At 45.8% G+C, this 21172-nt stretch overlaps 1 protein-coding gene across 5 annotated transcripts in view; it reads left to right on the top strand.

Moving 5' to 3' along the window:
• Nucleotides 1-21172, top strand: part of kynu (kynureninase) — a 288595-nt gene that overhangs the window by 127684 nt on the left and 139739 nt on the right. For all 5 annotated transcript variants that reach the window (XM_072471682.1, XM_072471700.1, XM_072471709.1 and 2 more), the window contains one exon: nucleotides 11242-11303. In XM_072471682.1, coding sequence (XP_072327783.1) covers nucleotides 11242-11303 — 62 coding nt within the window. The remainder of the gene's footprint in view (nucleotides 1-11241; nucleotides 11304-21172) is intronic.

Here is a 21172-nt window from a genome sequence, read left to right as displayed (position 1 = left end):
TGTCTTTTGCACATAGATGCTGGGTTCTTCCATCATTGAGGATGGGGATATTTGTGGAGCCTCCTCCTCCAGTGAGTTGTTTAGCTGCTCACCACCATTCACGGTTGAATGTGGCAGGACTGCAGAGCTTAGATCTGATGCATTCATTGTGGAGCCTCTTAGCTCTGCCTATTACTTGCTGCTTACGCTGTTTGGTAGTCCTGTGTTGTAGCTTCACCAGGCCGACACCTCATGTTTTGTTATGCCTGATGTTGCTCCTGGCATGCTCTCCTGCACTCTTCATTGAACCAGGGTTTATCCCCTGACTTGGTGGTAATGGTAGAATGGGAGATATGCCAGACCATGAGGTTGCAGATTGTGGTTGAATACAATTCTGCTGTTACTGATGGCCCACAGCGCCTCATGAATGCCCAGTCTTTAGTTGCCAGATCTGTTCGACATCTATCCAATTTAGCTCAGTGGTAGTGCCACACAACACGATGGAGGGTATCCTCAATGTGAAGACGGGACTTTGTCTCCACAAGGACTGTGCGGTGGTCACCTCTATTGATACTGTCATGGACAGATGCATCTGCAGCAGAAAACTTTATTGAAGCCTACTTGTGACAATAAGCGATTATTATTACTATTATTATTATTATAAGATTGGTGAGGATGAGGTCAAGTATGTTTTTCCCTCTTATTGGTTCCCTCACCACCTGCTGCAGTCCCAGTCCAGCAGGTATGTCTTTTAGGACTTGGCCAGCTTGGTCTGTGGTGGTACGTCTAAGCCACTCATGATGATGGATATTGAAGTCCCCCACTCAGAGCATATTCTGCGCCCTTGCCACCCTCAGTGCTTCCTCCAAGTGATGTTCAACATGGAGGAGTACTGATCCATCAGCTGATGGTACGCGGTAATCAGCAGGGAGTTTCCTTACCCACGTTTAACCTGAAGCCACGAGACTTCATGGGGTCCAGAGTTGATGTTGCGAACTCCCAGGACAACTACCTCCTGACTTTATACCACTGTGCTGCCATCTCTGCTGGGTCTGTTGTGCCGGTGAGACGGGACATACCTAGGAATGGTGGTAGTGATGTCTGGGGCATAGTCATACTCACAGAATCATACCTTACAGACAATGTCAGGCTGTTGCTCAACTAGTCTGTGGGACAGTTACCGCAACTTTGGTACAAGCCTCCAGATGTTAGTAAGGAGGACTCGCAGGGTTGGCAGGGCTGGGTTTGTCGTTGTTGTTTCCTGTACCTGGGTCGATACCGTGGTCGAATATAACTGAGTGGCTTGCTAGGCTATTTCAGAGGGCATTTAAGAGTCAACCACATTGCTGTGCATCTGGAGTATCATATAGGCCTGACCAGGTAAGGATGGCAGATTTCCTGTGCCACCGTGCCAGGCGGCACGTTTAGCACAGTGGTTAGCACTGTTGCTTCACAGCTCCAGGGTCCCAGGTTCGATTCCCGGCTTGGGTCACTGTCTGTGCGGAGTCTGCACGTTCTCCCCGTGTCTGCATGGGTTTCCTCCGGTACTCCGGTTTCCTCCTGCAGTCCAAAGATGTGCAGGTTAGGTGGATTGGCCATGATAAATTGCCCTTAGTGTACAAAAAAAAAGGTTTGGTGGGGTTACCTGGTTACGGGGATGGGGTGGAGGCTTAAGTATGGTGCTCTTTCCAAAGGCTGGTACAGACTCAATGGGCTGAATGGCCTTCTACTACATTGTAAATTCTGGGGCAGCACGGTGACTCCAAGGATTTCCACGTTAGGTGGATTGGCCATGCTAAATTGTCCTTAATGTCCAAACCAAAGGTTGGGTGGGGTTACAGGGATAAGGTGGAGGTGTGGGCTTAAGTAGGGTGCGCTTTCCAAGGGCCGGTGCAGACTCGATGGGCCGAATGACTTCCTTCTGCACTGTAGATTCTATGATTCCTTCTCTAAGGACATTAGTGAACCATATGGGTCTTTACAGCAATCGACAATGGTTTCATGGTCATCATTAGACCTTTAATTCCAGGTATTTTATTGAGTTTAAATTCCATCACCTGCCTTGGTGGGCTGGAACCCGGGTCCCCAGATCATTATGCTGGGTCACTAGATTACTAGTGCAATGACAATACCACAATGCCACTGTCTCCCCATAGTCCTGTAACTTTTTGGCATTCAGGTGTTTGCCTAATTTTCTTTGAATTTTATTGTTGAATCTGCTTCCACTGCTGTCTCAGAGCGCCAGGAACCTGGGTTAAATTCCAACATTGGGTGACTGTGTGCAGTTTCCAACGTTGTCCCCGTGTCTGCGTGGGTTTCCTCTGGGTGCTCTGCTTTCGTCCCACAGTTCAATGATGTGCAGCTTTGGTGGATTGGCCATGATATATTGCCCCTTATGGTCTAGGGATGTGCAGGTTAGTTTATGGGGTTACAGGGATAGGGGGAGCAGGCAAGGGTAGAATGCTCATTCGAAGGTTTGGTGCAGACTCGATCGGCTGAAAGACCTCCTTCTCCACTGTAGAGATTCTAGGATTGATATTTTTGCTCTGTACATCCAAGTCCAGGTCATTGATCACATCAAAAAGAACAATGGTCCCAATACAATCCTCTGGCAAACACCATTGCATGCGTATCTCCAGCCTGAACATTGACTATGCCCCACTGCCCTCTGTTTTCTGCACTTGAGCCAATTTTGCATCCCAGCTGTCCCTGTAATTCTGCTCCTTTACTCTTTAATTTTGCTAACAAGCTCTTTTTAATAACAGCATTACGTGCTGGTTTGGTAAAATTCCTTTTGAACATTCATATGCGCAACATTAACCTGACCACAGTCTTCAAACCTCTCCAAAAGTGGTGCAACATTTTCAATCCCCCAGTGCTTTGACACCTCTCTCATATCGTAAGAAGCATTGAAAGATTGTGACCAATGCGTCTGCAACTGCCAACCTTATAAGTATCCGTTCTTTAGTTATTTTTATCCTATCCAATAATGCTAGTACCGCCTCCTTTAATTCTACATTGGCAGAACTCTTCCCACGTGCCTTCGGTCTCCATATAATTTTTAATTGTTCCAAATAAATTCCAACCATGCCTTTGACTATCCTTTTATTGTTTATATGTTTGTGGAAAGCCTTCGGGTCCCATTTTGTGTTAGTTGCGAATCTATTCTCACAATGTCCTTTTGCTCCTCACATTTTATTTTTAGATCTCTTCTGTGTTTAGCCTGGTTTTCAACTGCATTGTGAGCAATGATTTAGCAATGATCTTTTTTTCTGTTTCATTTTAATTTCTTTATTTTTAGCTACCCAGCGAACGGCAGCTTTGGATATCCTTCCTTTCCTTCTTGAGGCAATGAGTCCACTCCATACCCGAACTATCTTCTCCATAAAAGCTTCCTGTTCAGTTCATGTTTTGTCTACCAGTTTTTGAATTGCACCATCCTTTTTGAGTTCAGTAATAGTTTCTGTGATCATTACTGGGAGAATCCCCTTGTCCTCTTTCTCCCTTCTTTTCCGTACCATTCCTAGATATTTTGTGTTCAGAATCCCAATCCTCCCATTCTTTGAGCCAGCTCTCTGTCATTGCCATCTTGTGCTATCTGCCTCTCTTTGTCCTCAATGCGCTTTATTCTCCTTTCTCATGTTTCATCCTGATGCCATGCCAAATTAGTTGAATTTTTCCCCTGACAGCTCTAGTTAACCTCCCTGCAAGGACTTTGTCCCGAGCCCTTGAACAGATCCACCTTGAACAGATCCCTCTTGCCCCAGAATCCATCCCAATGCCCAGCAATCGGAATCCCTCCTACCTGCACCATTTATCTGGTTACAAATCCTGACTTATCCTACTCTTCCTTTGCTTACAAGAGTGTGGCATTGGGAGTAATCCAACAATGATTACTTTTTGAGGTCCTGGTTTTTAAATCCCTTCCTAACCCATTGAAACGCTTGACTGCAGGATCTCAAACTTTATCCTACATTATTGATTTGCACGTGGACCCCATAATAACAAAGAACAAAGAACAATACAGCACAGGATCATGCCCTTCGGCCCTCCAAGCTTGCACCTATCACGAGTCTCATCCTGACCTCTTTGTTGTTCCCCTTCCCCTCTCAAAGCTTTCTGCACCCTCTTTGGCGATATGTCATACTAGATATAGTGAATTAAATATATCAATTGACATTGCAGTGACCATAAAATTTGAAATGGTAGGATGTGCACATGTCATTTTTCAGCATTCTTTTAATGGAATGAAGAGATGTGTGCCAGATAGATATGAAATGGATGTAATTGCTGTTTCAAATGCATTTTATGAAACCTTTTGTTAGCAGTCAAAAGTTGTGATTTATCCTGAAAGCTTTGCTAACCATCATGCTATCCAGTGAAAATTGCTCAGTCAAATTAATTCACATCGGAAAAAAATGTTTTGAGTTAAAGGATAAAATTTGCAAGGGATGTGTTTTCAAATGATCTGTAATCTGTTTTTCTCTCGCACTGTCAGATAATAAAATTCAGACAGTCTATTCCAGCTGCCGTTATAAGAAGCATTATAGTGAAGCACAAATTGTGCCAAGATTCTGGAATAAGATGTCCCATTAATGATTAACAAATAATTCATTATTGAAGATGGGAGTGATATAGAATAGTTCAGTGTCATGCCAATGACAGATCCAGTAGTCTTTTAATTTAAAAAAAAAATCTGATTCCGCACAACACAGTATAGCTGTGCAGATTCAACCACAAATTTAAAAATATTGGGGTGTGGGAGTGTGTTTCAGAGGTGTCCCTCTGCAGGAGTCTGCTTCATCGCCTGCTTCACAGCCAGACAGATAACTGCACTTGGTCCTCCACACTAACACAGTTCTCACCTGTGATTACAAGTAGCTGCTTGTTCATGTCAGTGGTCACATCCAGGTAGCTGTCCACAGGCCAAACCAACTGAGGGGAGCATGTGGGCTGGTGTCCACATGTGAGAACGGATGCCTCTCTGTAACTACCATTTCTCAACTGCAAGGGGGAACAAAACCTGCTTTGACAGATGCTTCACAGGTGCTCAAAGCATCGCAGCACAGCTCTGTTAACAGCTATAAATTGAATCAGCATGGACGCAGAAGGTGCTGCAGAGCATCCATTGCTGTCAACCCCATCTCCAGTCGACTGGATGTTATAACCTGCCTACTTACCATTGGCTGGGGACTAATGACTATCCCACAATCCTGTGGGAGTATGAGCTTCCCCAATGAGGGGGGCGGAGAAACCACTAGTAAACTCCTAGTATAAATAAAGCTGGCCAGTTCAGGAACCAGCAGGAAGGAGTATGTAGCAAGGGAAGTTACTGTTATGTATATATGTTATAGTAAATAAATGTTATTACTTTGTATCCTTAAAACTCGTGCTGGATTCTTCGTGGCCCTTACAAAACTGGACTTCTCAAGCCATTGGGAACAGATGTGCAGAACTGAGAGAGTGGACCTGGTTAAGCGCAATCCAGCTCCACTGGAATCAACTCCGGCTCAGGAGTTTCTTGTTTGCACATCTTACAGACGCCTTCACACAAGTCCTGTTTTCTCCCAAAATGCATGCATTTAGAATTCACATTCTACTTTATATTGCGGGTGACACAAGAAGAATAAATGGGAAGTCTACATAGCTTCTCGGAACATACAAATGCTACTTGATAAAGGCGACAGTTCCTTACCCCAGTACAGATGGGCGAACCCTCCCCCAGAAACATGTCCCTAAACCTCTCCAACCCCTCCTACTCCCATGCCTTAAATGATGAATCTCAACCAAATGGCACAAACCTATGGGGCGTGATTCTCCAACAATGGGGCTATGTCCCCACGCCAGCGTCAAACGCTGGTGAATCACTCTGGACTTTCTTGAATAAAGTCCAGAGTAATTTTCCTACCTGAAGGGGGCTAGCAGGGCCCAGGAATGGTCCTCGCAGCTCCGGCTGCCAATACGAGGCCCTGCACTTCCGGCCGCCCCACGCGACATGGTGGATCCACACCGCGGACCGGAACCAAAATAATTGGCCAGCCACCCCCCCCCCCCCCCCCCCCCGTGATCATGTGCACCCGCGGATCGGTGGCCCTCGATCAACAGCCTGGCCGTCTGTGAGGCCCCCCCCCCACCGGTGAAGGATCCCCCCCACCCTCCACCAGAGCGGCCACGGACTGACTCCGCAGCTGCCACTGGCCGTTCCGGACAGGCAAAACATGGTTAGAACCACGCCATTGGGAACTCAGCCAGTTTACGTCGGAGAATCGCTGCGGGGGCCTCTGTCAATGACCCACGGCCCACGCTGCATAGACTGCGTGCATGCATGCGCGATTCGCTGGAGCGGCATCGGCCCGAGTTTCAGGTTTGACGCCCATTCTCCGCCCCCGCACCGATCACGATTTTGGCTCGGATAATCCCGCCCATGGATCCTGCAGATCGGAGCCAGCAGTTACATGGAATCCAGTTTGTTTAAAATGCTGCCAAAACTGATTCCAAATCCTCACCGCCACCAGGTTCGAAGCAAATCTAGCAGGGGAAAATGGGAGTGGTGCAGTAGCCAGGGCCCTCAAACTCAACCCTATGCTCCTCTATCTGCCCCCATATTGAATCTGGATCCTTAAAACACCCCGCACCATATAAATATTTGCTGCCCAGTAATAACGGAACAGATTAGGTGGTGTCAAGCACCAACTGCCACCCCTTCCGAGCCCCCCCCCCCGCCCCCCCCCCCCGATTGCCTATTCATTTACAAAAAGTCCTACTAACCCGAGGAATCTTTTAAGCCCAAACAAAAATAGACATCAATTTATTAACTCTGTAAAAGAAAGCCTTGGGAAGAAGACTGGGAGATACTGGAACAAAAAGAAAAACCTTGGGAGAATATTCATCTTCACCGTCTGCTAAGGTCCAGAGGGAGGGCAGCCCACCTTTTCAAATCGCCCTTCACCCCATCCACCAGACTAGAAACGTTGATGGAGCGAGGCCCAGTCATGGGCCACCTGAATTCTTAGATACCAGAAGTTAGTCTTGGCCGGATGAAACGACAGCCTCCCCAGATCAACTCCCCTACCCGGAGGTTCACTAGAAAAGATTCGCTCTTCTCCAGATTCAGTTTGTACACCGAAAAGGCACCAAACTTCCCGAGCAACTCCACTAACTCCCCCATATCGGAGAATGGGTCTATGATATATAGTAACAAATCATCCACATATATAAGTACACCCTGTGCTCCCTCCCACCATGCTCTATCCTCCTCCATCTGTTAGACACCCTCAAAGAGATGGCTAGCGGCTTGATTGCTAAGGCAAGCAAAAATGGAGAAAACAGATACTCCTGCCTTGTACCCCTGTTCAGTTGGAAATAATCCAAGCTCAGGGCAATAGCACTTACACTAACGCGGGTCGGGGGCCCCGATACAAAAACCTAATCCGTGAAATTAAGTTTGGCCCAAAACCAAACTGTCCAAGGATCTCAAAGAGGTACCTCCACTCAACCCGATAGAACGTCTTCTCCACGTCCACCAAAATAATCATCTCTGGCTTGGTCCCTAAGGAAAGCGACAACACAGCATTTAACAATCTCCTAATATTGGGCGACAACTACCGTTACTTTAGAAATCCAGTCTGCTCCTCCGAGATCACCCCAGGTAGGCAGGACTCCAAATGCATTACCAACGCTTTAGCCGACAACTTAGCGTCAGTGTTTAGCAATGAAATAGGCGGATACGATCCACATTCCATGGGATTCTTCAGGATCAAGGAAATAGATGCTTGCACCAGTGTGGCCAGCAGAATCCAACAGAATTGAGACCAACTGGCCAGCAAACTTTGTAAAATTCAATGGGGAACCCATCCGGACCTGGTGCTTTGCCCGTCTGCATTAACTGAATACAGCTCCTGATCTCCACCAGCCCTATCGGCATCGCCACCTCCTGCTTTTTCTCCTGCTACACCTCTGGAAAGCTTAACCCATCCAAAAATTGCTTCATTGATAAACCACCCTCGGGGGACTCGGACTTATACAACCCATAGTAGAAAGCCTCAAACACCACATTAACCTGCTCTGGTGCAGAAACCAACCCGCCACTCGAGTCCCTAACCTGCATTATCTCAGTGAAGGCAGCCTGCCATCTCAGCTGGTGAGCCAACAGACGACTGGCATTCTCCCCATACTCATAAGTAGCACAGTGGTTAGCACTGTTGCTTCACAGCGCCAGGGTACCGCGTTTGAATCCCATTTGGGTCACTGTCTGTGTGGAGTCTGCACGTTCTCCCCATGTCTGGGTGGGTTTCCTCCGGGTGCTCCGGTTTCCTCTCACAATTCCAAAAGACGTATTTGTTTGGTGAATTGGGCATTCTGAATTCTCCCTCTGTGTATCCAAACAGGCGCTGGAGTGTGGTGACCAGAGGATTAAGATAAATGACAATCAGTGTGTGACAACCACACAAGAATGATAGTTGGCAGGATTTTAGTGAAAATTCTACTCGCCAGACTGGTGAGCCGAAGAGTAAAATTGTGACATGATTTTCACCCTTTGGAAAATACGAGAGAAATGCCACAAAAGATGGGACACCATTGAGCCTTTGTTGGTCCACTGAAGGCCTTTGGCACAGTAAATAGAGAGGCCTTGAAGAAAGGCTCAGTCAAACTTGGACGTACTAATAGAGCTGTACATCTGATGCATTTACTGATGGAATGATGGCAAGAGTCACTGGCTATAATACACCAACCCCTTTGATGAAACAAGTGTTGTGAAGCAGGGGTGTGTCATGGCCCCTGTACTCTTCACTTTAAATTTGCTGTCATCTTTCTGGAGCATTTGATGAAAATATTGTGGAATTATGCATCCAATACAGAATGGACTGCAATCTATTCAACCTGAGATGACTGAAATTCTCAACTAAGAAATCATAGTTGCTAATTATTTGGGAATTGCTGTTTGTTAATGACTATGTCCTCGGGTCACTGTGAGTATGGCTTTCAAAGATACATGGACTATTTTCAAAACCAACTGATGACTCGGGACTAAACATTAGTTCAAGGAAGGCAGAGATATTCCACCAACTTTTGACCAGACCCCACCTTCTGTAACTATCACTGAAACAAATCTGAAACTATCTTCCTTCTCTCGAAAGGACAATCCCCATTGACTGTGAGATATCAAATAGAATTGCCAGAGTAAGTTCAAAATTTGCCCATTGATGCGAGACACTGTGGAGAAAACGAGATAGCAAACTTAAAACAATGCTTGCTGTGTACAGAACTGTCATAGTACAGGCATATTAAGAAGTTCAGCTTCCTTTCACATAAGATGCATGCAGAACATAAAATGGGAGGTTAAAATGTCCAATAGTGAGATATTTCAAAGTGCAGAAATGTCTGAAATTGAAGCGCTCAACATCAGAGCCCAGCTCTGGTGGTACGGAGATGCAGTACATATGACTGATGATAAAATCCCTAAGGCAGTTATGTATTCACAGCTTAAACTTGGGCATCCTCTGCGAAATAGGCTGACGTTATGTTTCAAGAACTCCTTGAAAGCTGGCCTCAGGAAATTATGGCTTATCCACTTGGAGAAAAATGCACAAGAAAGAATTATCCTGGGGCAACAATCAATTAGTGATGGTATTTTCTTCAAACTGCAAAGAATGCAGGCAGCTAAAAGACAAAAGGCAAGCTAGGAAGACCAGACAGTTCCCCGCCCCTTCCCCCCCCAAATATCAGACAACTCACACTTGCCTGCAGAAAGCCATGCAGGTCTTCGTGTTGATTCCTGTTTTTGCTGTTTTTTTTGCCATTATCAGTTTTGGTACATGGGTCTTAATGGAAACATACCTTTTAAGTTGAGCAGAGGAAGTGAGGAACTCAAAAGTTTGAAAATAGCTCACTGTGCCAAAACAGGTTTTAGATTTTGAACAGCAGAACCCAGACTTTATGGCACCCGAGAGAATTGGTTCGATTGGTTGGGTGTTGGCCAATGGATTGGCCAAGGATACCATCCTGCCTGGCAACAGACAGCGATTGGGTCCTGCCAGGTGGGGTTTTCAGAGTACCCAGCAGAAAGCTACTGGACCCCGAAAGGGGAAGCTGTCTGTGTGTGTCTCTCTCTCTCTCTCTCTCTCTCCTTGCTGTTGCTGTGAATTGACAGGGATGTCACCGGACCCACAAGCTGGAAGCAGCTCTTTCTCTCTGCTCCACTGCCTACTGTTTAAAGTCAGAAATCTTTGGATCTTGACAAGTCTACAGTGAAAACCATTGCAAACGGAAGATAAAGGTCCTTGACTAGTCTACAGTGAAAACCATTGCAGACGGAAGATAAAGGTATCATCCAACTGTAGGCCTATACTGCAGTAAGAATCTAACATCTAACTGGAAGACGTCCATCTGAAACAGAATCTTTAACTTTTACTTTTAGTACTTTTTGACACCCCTCTTTCCCCTCTGTGTTCGTTTGTTTTGTGTGTGTGTGTGTGGGGGGGGGGGGGGGGTTGATGGTGGGGCGAGTTAAAGAACGGGGGGGGGGGTTAGAAATTAAACCAATTGTCTTTAAATTTACAAACCTGGTGACTGTAGTTATTGGGCAGCCAAAGACCAAAGACTTTGGGTATTTTTAAAATTCAAAGTTAATTTCAACTGTGTTGCGACTCTGCATCAAGCTGGGCTGGATAGACCCGTGCTCTAGCCCAAGATGTTGCAAAAGTTTGCATTCAATTTCCAGAGCCATGTTGGAACTGACAACAGATGGCTACACACTCGTGGAATGGCCATCCTCGATGATAAAAGGGAAACCAATAACAATAATTTAAATAATTAGAGGTGGAACGTTGGTATGCAACTCAAGGAATCTGTTAATGACAGAATTAGTCATTCACTTAGGGTTCTTTGTGTCACAATTGCAGGACAGCCTTGCTGGTGCAGAGCCTCTTGACTTTAAGGTATAGAATCAGGGCAACATCATTTTGGTCCTTTCTGTGACCTATATTTGCATGAAAAATGGAGGCATGCAATTTCTTATACATAATCCTAGCATGTGGACAACATAAGCTAGTTTATGTCAAGCAGATGACTTTCGAAACAATTGATGTTTGCCAGCTGTTTAAAATTCAGTCATTATTGTTTGGTGATTTTAATGTAGCAGCGATATTAAATGTATTGAAGAAAAATATGCTAGTGTTACAAAGGGTATGGTATAACATGATATGGAAGCAAAAGCCAGGTCTTACAGAGTGCATACTGTATTTACAGTTTTCTATTTCACAGGTGCTAAAAAGGAAGAAACTGCGTTGATGAATGGACTAACTGTGAACTTGCATCTCCTTCTGGTGAGAAGTCATTTTTACTACACTTCATCTTGAAAAATCATGCAATTAGACTCCAGTACATTGAAGAACTAGTGCATGGTAACGACTTGCATTACAATCAATTTTTCTCTTTGTTACACTGTGCATCATGTGGAGGTCACCTACCCAACTGGGAAAACTCACAGAAATGTTTGGCATAGCTACATTCATGTAGTTCAGTTTTGATGAGATTAAAAACTGTCCGCTGGAAACATAAGCATGTAGAAAGACTACTTCCTCCTCGTGCCCTAACACAGTGTGAACCCTGTGCAGAATTAAGGTCCAGAAAGAATCACTTTGGCGACCTGGTGGTGTTGCGAGCTCAACAGGACTTTAGGTGAGAAACACAGGAAGTTTCCTGCTCCCCTCCCACCCCCAAAAAAATCAGACCAGTTGAAAGCCATGCAGGTCTGCACTCTGCCTTCAGACGATGTTAGAACACACAGCAGGTGAGTCTGTATATACACACAAAGAATAGCCATCCTCAAGGACAAAAGGGAAGCCAATACCAATAATTGTAATAGATTAATTCTAGAAGTGGAATGATAGCATGCAACTTAGGCAATCTATTAATAAACAAAGACTGCCTGGTCTCTTTGGCTCATGGTACATATCCATCAGAATTATTCCATCAGACATAACCATGTAAGACCACATAATGCAGTCTTCTAAAAAAGCTGTTTGTTTTCTTCATCAATTATTTCCTTTTTCCCATTTGATGGGGCGGCATGGTGACACAGTGATTATGCGTGGGTGAGATCTGTAATGAGTACTTTGCATCGGTATTCACTAAGGAGAGGGACATGATGGATGTTGAGGTTAGGGATGGGTGTGTGAATACTCTCGGGCATGTCAGCATAATGAAGGAGGAAGTGTTGGATATCTTAAACTGCATTAGAACATAGAACATAGAACATTACAATGCAGTACAGGCCCTTCAGCCCTCGATGTTGCGCCGACCTGTGAAACCACTCGAAAGCCCATCTACACTATTCCCTTATCGTCCATATGTCTATCCAATGACCATTTGAATACCCTTAGTGTTGGCGAGTCCACTACTGTTGCAGGCAGGGCATTCCACACCCTTACTGCTCTCTGAGTAAAGAGCCTACCTCTGACATCTGTCCTATATCTATCTCCCCTCAATTTAAAGCTATGTCCCCTTGTGCTAGACATCACCATCCGAGGAAAAAGGCACTCACTGTCCAATCCTCTGATCATCTTGTATGCCTCAATTAAGTCACCTCTTAACCTTCTTCTCTCTAACGAAAACAGCCTCAAGTCCCTCAGCCTTTCCTCATAAGATCTTCCCTCCATACCAGGCAACATTCTGGTAAATCTCCTCTGCACCCTTTCCAATGCTTCCACATCCTTCCTAATGTGCGGCGACCAGAATTGCACGCAATATTCCAAATGCGGCCGCACTAGAGTTTTGTACAGCTGCAACATGACCTCATGGCTCCAAAACTCAATCCCTCTACCAATAAAAGCTAACACACCGTACGCCTTCTTAACAACCCTCTCAAACTGAGTGGCAACTTTCAGGGATCTATGTACATGGTCACCGAGATCTCTCTGCTCATCCACACTGCCAAGAATCTTACCATTAGCCCAGTACTCTGTCTTCCTGTTATTTCTTCCAAAATGAATCACCTCACACTTTTCTGCATTAAACTCCATTTGCCACCTCTCAGCCCAGCACTGCAACTTATCTATGTCCCTCTGTAACTCGTAACATCCTTCCGCACTGTCCACAACTCCACCGACTTTAATGTCATCTGCAAATTTACTCACCCATCCTTCTACGCCCTCCTCCAGATCATTTATAAAAATGACAAAATGGCCCCAAAACAGATCCTTGTGGTACACCACTAGTAACTGGACTCCAGTCTGAACACTTCCCATCAACCACCACCCTTTGTCTTCTTCCAGCTAGCCAATTTCTGATCCAAACTGCTAAATCTCCCTGAATCCCATGCTTCCGTATTTTCTGCAGTAGCCTACCGTGGGGAACCTTATCAAACATTTTACTGAAATCCATATACACCACATCAACTGCTTTACCCTCATCCACCTGTTTGGCCACCTTCTCAAAGAACTCAATAAGGTTTGTGAGGCACGACCTCCCCTTCACGAAACCGTGTTGACTATGTCTAATCAAATTAGTCCTTTCCAGATGATTATACACCCTATCTCTTATATAAACCTTTCCAAGATTTTGCCCACAACAGAAGTAAGGCTCACTGGTGTATAGTTACCGCGGTTGTCTCTACTCCCCTTTTTGAACAAGGGGACAACATTTGCGATCCACCAGTCTTCTGGCACTATTTCTGTTGACAAAAATGACTTAAAGATCAAAGCCAAAGGCTCAGCAATCTCCTCCCTAGCTTCCCAGAGAATCCTAGGATAAATCCCATCCGGCCCAGGGCACTTATCTATTTTCACCCTTTCCAGAATTGTTAACACCTCCTCCTTATGAACCTCAAGCCCTTCTAGTCCAGTAGCCTAAATCTCAGTATTCTCCTCGACAACATTGTCTTTTTCCTGTGTGAATACTGTCGAAAAATATTCACTTAGCACCTCTCCTATCTCCTCGGACTCCAAGCACAACTTCCCACTACTGTCCTTGACTGGCCCTATTCTTACCCTAGTCATTCTTTTATTCCTGACATATCTATAGAAAGCTTGAGGGTTATTCTTGATCCTACCTGCCAAAGACTTCTCATGTCCCCTCCTGGCTCTTCTTAGCTCTCTCTTTAGGTCCTTCCTAGCTAACTTGGAACTCTCGAGTGCCCTTACTGAACCTTCATGTCTCATCTTTACATAAGCCTCCTTCTTTCTCTTGACAAGTGCTTTGACTGCCTTAGTAAACCACGGTTTCCTTGCTCGACCACTTCCTCCCTGCCTGACAGGTACATACTTATCAAGGACATGCAGTAGCTGTTCCTTGAACAAGCTCCACATTTCCACTGTGCCCATCCCTTGCAGTTTTCCTTTCCATCTGATGCATCCTAAGTCTTGCCTCATCGCATCATAATTGCCTTTCCCCCAGATATAACTCTTGCCCTGCGGTATATACTTATCCCTTTCCATCATGAAAGTAAACGTAATCGAATTGTGGTCACTGTCACCAAAGTGCTCACCTGCCTCCAAATCTGACACCTGTCCTGGTTCATTACCCAGTACCAAATCCAATACGGCCTTGCCTCTCGTTGGCCTATCTATATACTGTGTCAGGAAACCCTCCTGCACACAGGTAGACATTAAGGTAGACAAGTCCCTGGGCCAGATGGGATATATCCCAGGTTACTGTGGGAGGCAAGAGAGGAAATAGCTGGGGCCTTAACAGATATCTTTACTTCTTCTTTGACCACAGGCAAGATTCCAGAGGACTGGAGAATAGCCAATGTTGTCCCATTGTTTAATAAGGGAAGCAAGGATAATCCAGGTAATTATAGGCCAGTGAACCTGATGTCAGTGGTGTGGAAGCTGTTGGAGAAGATACTGAGGTGCAAGATTTATTCACATTTGGAAGTGAATGGACTTGTTAGTGATAGGCAACATTGCTTTTTCGGGGAAGGACTTACCAACTTTGATAAGAGTTTTTTGAGGATGTGACAAAATGAATTGATGAGGGAAAGGCTGTGGATGTCATCTACATGGACTTCAGTAAGGCTTTTGACAAGGTCCCTCATGCAGACTGGTACAAAAGGTAAAATCGTTGGGATTTGGGGTGTGCTAGCATGATGGATAAAGAACTGGCTTGGCAACAGGAGACAGAGTAGCAGCGGAAGGGAGATTTTTAGAATGGAGATCTTGACTGGTGGTGTTCCACAGGGATCAGTGCTTGGACCACTGTTGTTTGGAATATGTATAAATGGTCTGGAGGAAAATGTAGTTGGTCTGATTAGCAAGTTTGCAGATGACACCAAGATAGCTGGGGCGGGATTCTCCGCAATCGGCGCGATGTCCGCCGACCGGAGCCAAAAATGGCACGAATCAGTCCGGCGTTGCGCCGCCCCAAAGGTGCGGAATTCTCCGCATCTTGAGGGGCCGAGCCCTCACCTTGAGGGGCTAGGCCCGCGCCAGCTGGCGGGAAAGACTTTTGGTGCCCCGCCAGCTGGCGCGGAAATGACTTTGCCGTGTGGCGGGATTCTCGCCCCTGGCTATTCTCCGACCCGGATAGATAGATAGGAGAGTTGGGCAGAGAAATGGCAGTTGGGTAGAGAAATGGCAGGTGTTCAATCTGGACAAATGCGGGATGATGCATTTTGGAAGATCAAATTTAGGTGTAAATTATACAGAGACATACAGAGGGATCTCAGCGTTCAGGTCCACAATTCCATGAAAGTGGTAATGCAGGCGGATCAGGTGTTCAAGAAGCCATACGGCATGCTTGCCTTCATCGGCCAGTGAAATTGAGTCCAAGAGTTGGCTGGTCATGTTACAATTGTATGAAACCTTAGTTAGGCCACATTTGGAATATTGCGTGCAGTTCTGTTCACCACACTACCAGAAGGATATGAATGCTTTGTAGAGAGTGCAAAGGAAGTTTACCAGGATGATGCCTGTTAGGTATGAGGAGAGGTTTAAAAATCTTGGATTGTTTTCGTTGGAAAGACAGAGGCTGAGGGGAGACCAGATTGAGGTCAACAAAATTACGAGAGGTATAGACAAGGTGAATAGTCAGAAGATTTTCCCCCGTGTGGAAGACTCAATTACAAGGGGGCACAGGTTCAAGGTAAGAGGAGGAAAGTTTAGGGGAGATATGTATCTGAGTTTGGGTAAGGCTGAGTTCGGGTAAGAGGTGAGTGAGGGCTGTGTTTTTTTGGAGTTTGGTGATTGGGGTTGAGTTTCCAAAAAAAAAAAAAAAAAAAATCCAATTAATTAAGTAAATTAATTAACTAGTTAAGGGAATTTGGTGCTCATCTTAAGGAGGTGCAGAGAAACAGACCTGTGAGGGAGTCTCGGGAGCAATTACATCACAGCCAGCAGGTAAGTGATTGGCTTGTGACTGGTAAGTGATGTTTCTCTCTTTGACTTTCTCTTAGCTGTGTAGTGTAGTTCAAATTTAACTTCAGGTTTAAGTCATGGCAGGAGAGCTCAGACCCGTGTCATGTTCCTCTTGTGAGATGTGGCAAGTCAGGGACCCTTCTGGTGTCCCTGACTCCTTCATCTGCAAGAAGTGTGTCCAACTGCAGCTCCTGTTAGACCGCTTGACGACTCTGGAGCTGCGGATGGATTCACTTTGGAGCATCCGCGATGCTGAGGAAGTTGTGGATAGCACATTCAGTGAGTTGGTCACACCGCAGATTAAAATTACTGAGGCAGATAGGGAATGGGTGACCAACAGACAGAGGAAGAGTAGGAAGGCAGTGTAGGGATCCCCTGCGGTCATCTCCCTCCAAAACAGATTTACCGTTTTGGAAACTGTTGGGGGAGATGGCTCACCAGGGGAAGGTGGCAGCAGCCAGGTTCATGGCACCGTGGCTGGCTCTGCTGCACAGAAGGACGGGAAAAAGAGTGGCAGAGCTATAGTGATAGGGGATTCAATTGTAAGGGGAATAGACAGGCGTTTCTGCGGACACAAACGAGAATCCAGGTTGGTATGTTGCCTCCCTGGTGCAAGGGTCAAGGATGTCTCGGAGCGGCTGCAGGGCATTCTGGAGGGGGAGGGTGAACAGCCAGCTGTCGTGGTGCATATAGGCACCAACAATATAGGTAGAAAATGGGATGAGGTCCTACAAGCTGAATTTAGGGAGTTAGGAGTTAAACTAAAAAGTAGGACCTCAAACGTAGTAATCTCAGGATTGCTACCAGTGCCACGTGATAGTCAGAGTAGGAATGGCAGGATAGCTAGGATGAATACGTGGCTTGAGAGATGGTGCAAGAGGGAGGGTTTCAAATTCCTGGGACATTGGGACCGGTTCTGGGGGAGGTGGGACCTGTACAAATCGGACGGTCTGCATCTGGGTGGGACCGGAACCAATGTTCTCGGGGGTGTGTTTGCTGGTGCAGTTGGGGAGGGTTTAAACTAATGTGGCAGGGGGATGGGAACTGATGTAGGAAGTCAGTGGGGGCAGAAACAAAAGGCAGGAAGGGAGAGTGTAAAGCATGACCTGAGAAAGCAGGGCAGAGAGCAAGGAAGGTCTACATTAAACTGCATTTATTTCAATGCAAGGGGCCTGATGGGCAAAGCGGATGAACTCAGGGCATGGATGGGCACATGGGACTGGGATATTATAGCTATGGCTGAAACATGGCTAAGGGAGGGGCAGGACTGGCAGCTCAATGTTCCGGGGTACAGATGCTATAGAAAGTATAGAACAGGAGGTAAGAGAGGAGGGGGAGTGGCGTTTTTGATTAGGGAGAACATCACGGCAGTACTTAGAGGGGATATATCCGAGGGTTCGCCCACTGAGTCAATATGGGTGGAACTGAAAAATAAGAAGGGAGAGATCACCTTGATAGGACTGTACTACAGGCTCCCAAATAGTCAGCGGGAAATTGAGGAGCAAATATGTAAGGAGATTACAGATAGCTGCAAGAAAAATAGGGTGGTAATAGTAGGGGACTTTAATTTTTCCCAACATTGACTGGGACAGCCATAGCATTAGGGGCTTGGATGGAGGGACATTTGTTGAGTGTATTCAGGAGGAATTTCTCATTCAGTATGTGGATGGACTGACTAGAGAGGGGGCAAAACTTTACCTCGTCTTGGGAAATAAGGAAGGGCAAGTGACAGATGTGTTAGTGAGGGATCACTTTGGGACAAGTGACCATAACTCCATTAGTTTTAAGATAGCTATGGAGAATGATAGGTCTGGCCCAAGAGTTAAAATTCTTAATTGGGGCAAGGCCAATTTTGATGGTATCAGACAGGAACTTTCAGAGGTAGATTGGGGGAGACTATTGGCAGGCAAAGGGACGGCTGGTAAATTGAAAAATGTGTTAACCAGGGTTCAGGGTAAGCACATTCCCTTTAGAGTGAAGGGCAAGGCTGGTAGAAGTAGGGAACCCTGGATGACTCGAGATATTGAGACTCTGGTCAAAAAGAAGAAGGAGGCATATGACGTACATAAACAATTGGGATCAAGTGGATCCCTTGAAGAGTATAGAGATTGTCGAAATAGAGTTAAGAGGGAAATCAGGAGGGCAAAAAGGGGACATGAAATTGCTTTGGCAAATAATGCAAAGGAGAATCCAAAGAGCTTCTACAGATACATAAAGGGAAAAAGAGTAACTAGGGACAGAGTAGGGCCTATTAAGGATCAACAAGGACATCTATGTGCAGAGCCACAAGAGTTGGGTGAGATCCTGAATGAATATTTATCATCGGTATTCACGGTGGAGAAAGGCATGGATGTTAGGAAACTAAGGGAAATAAATAGTGATGTCTTGAGAAGTGTGCATATTACAGAGGAGGAGGTGCTGGAAGTCTTAAAGCGCATCAAGGTAGATAAATCCCCGGGACCTGATGAAATGTATCCCAGGATGTTGTGGGAGGCTAGGGAGGAAATTGCGGGTCCCCTAACAGAGATATTTGAATCATCGGCAGCCACAGGTGAGGTGCCTGAAGATTGGAGAGTGGCGAATGTTGTGTCCTTGTTTAAGAAGGGCAGCAGGGAAAAGCCTGGGAACTACAGACCGGTGAGCCTAACGTCTGTAGTAGGTAAGTTGCTAGAAGTTATTCTGAGAGACAGGATCTACAAGCATTTAGAGAGGCAAGGACTGATTCGGGGCAGTCAGCATGGCTTTGTGCGTGGAAAATCATGTCTCACAAATTTGATTGAGTTTTTTGAGGGGGTGACCAAGAAGGTAGATGAGGGCAGTGCAGTAGACGTTGTCTACATGAACTTTAGCAAAGCCTTTGACAAGGTACCTCATGGTAGGTTGTTGCAGAAGGTTAAAGCTCACGGGATCCAGGGTGAGGTTGCCAATTGGATTCAAAATTGGCTGAACGACAGAAGACAGAGGGTGGTTGTAGAGGGTTGTTTTTCAAACCGGAGGCCTGTGACCAGTGGTGTGCCTCAGGGATCGGTGCTAGGTCCACTGTTATTTGTGATTTATATTAATGATTTGGATGAGAATTTAGGAGGCATGGTTAGTAAGTTTGCAGATGACACCAAGATTGGTGGCACAGTGGATAGTCAAGAAGGTTATCTAGGATTGCAATGGGATCTTGATCAATTAGGCCAGTGGACCGACGAATGGCAGATGGAGTTTAATTTAGATAAATGTGAGGTGATGCATTTTGGCCGATCGAATCAGGCCAGGACCTACTCAGTTAATGGTATGGCGTTGGGGAGAGTTATAGAACAAAGAGATCTTGGAGTACAGGTTCATAGCTCCTTGAAGGTGGAGTCGCAGGTGGATAGGGTGGTGAAGAAGGCATTCGGCATGCTTGGTTTCATTGGTCAGAACATTGAATACAGGAGTTGGGACGTCTTGTTGAAGTTGTACAAGACATTGGTACGGCCACACTTGGAATACTGTGTGCAGTTCTGGTCACCCTATTATAGAAAGGATATTATTAAACTAGAAAGAGTGCAGAAAAGATTTCCTAGGATGTTACCGGGACTTGATGGTTCGAGTTATAAGGAGAGGCTGGATAGACTGGGACTTTTTTCCCTGGAGCGTAGGAGGCTTAGGGGTGATCTTATAGAGGCCTATAAAATAATGAGGGGCATAGATAAGGTAGATAGTCAACATCTTTTCCCAAAGGTAGGGGAGTCTAAAACTAGAGGGCATAGGTTTAAGGTGAGAGGGGAGAGATTCAGGAGGGCCCAGAGGGGCAATTTCTTCACTCAAAGGGTAGTGAGTGTCTGGAATGTGCTGCCAGAGGTAGTAGTAGAGGCGGGTACAATTGTGTCTTTTAAAAAGCATTTAGATAGTTACATGGGTAAGATGGGTATAGAGGGTTATGGGCCAAGTGCGGGCAATTGGGACTAGCTTAATGGTAAAAACTGGGCGGCATGGACTGGTTGGGCCGAAGGGCCTGTTTCCATGCTGTAAACTTCTATGATTCTATGTGCGGGGAAAGCTTTTCACGCAGAGGGTGGTAGGTACCTGGAGCACGTTGCCAGTGGAGGTGGTGGAGGCAGACACGATAGCAAAGTTTAAGATTTACCTTGATAGTCACATGAACGGGCGGGGAATGTAGGGATACAGATTGTTTGGGCAATAAGTAGTAGGTCGAAGAAAGGAATCTGGATCGACGCAGGCTTGGTGGGCCGAAGGGCCTGTTCCGATGCTGTAATGTTCTTTGTTCACTGCTGCCTCACAGTGCCAGGGAAGCTGGTTTGATTCTGACCTTGGGTGACTGCCTGTGTGGAGTTTGCACGTTCTCCCCGCGTTTGCGTGTGTTTCCTCCGGGTGCTCCAGTTTCCTCCCACAGTCCAAGGATGTGGATTGGCCATGATAAATTGCCCCTTACTGTTCGCAGATGTCCATGTTGGGTGGGGTTATGATGTTGGGCGGGGATGTGGGCCTAGGTTGGTGCTCTTATGGACAGTTGGTGCAGACTCGATGGGCCAAATTGCCTCTTTATGCACTGTAGGGATTCTATGGATATTCTTTTTTCTTGACTCCAATGTTACATATGTATTAGGAACAGGAGTAGGCCACTCGGCCCTACAAGTCTGCTCCACCATTCAATAAGATCAGGGCTGATCTGATTGTAACTTCAACCCCACAGTCCTGCTTACCCCCAATAACATTTCTAGTCAATCAAGAATTTATCTAGCTCTGCCTTAAAAAAATATTCAAAGACTCTGCTTCCACTGCCTTTCGAGGAAGAGCATTCAAAAGACTCCTGACCTCTAGCTTAAGGCATTGGAACTGGGAGGTGA

Source organism: Scyliorhinus torazame, chromosome 2 (genome assembly GCF_047496885.1).
Source record: "Scyliorhinus torazame isolate Kashiwa2021f chromosome 2, sScyTor2.1, whole genome shotgun sequence".
Taxonomy (NCBI): Eukaryota; Metazoa; Chordata; class Chondrichthyes; order Carcharhiniformes; family Scyliorhinidae; genus Scyliorhinus; species Scyliorhinus torazame.
The sequence above is the reverse complement of the archived record's forward strand: the minus strand, read 5'-3'. Positions and strand labels throughout refer to the sequence as shown.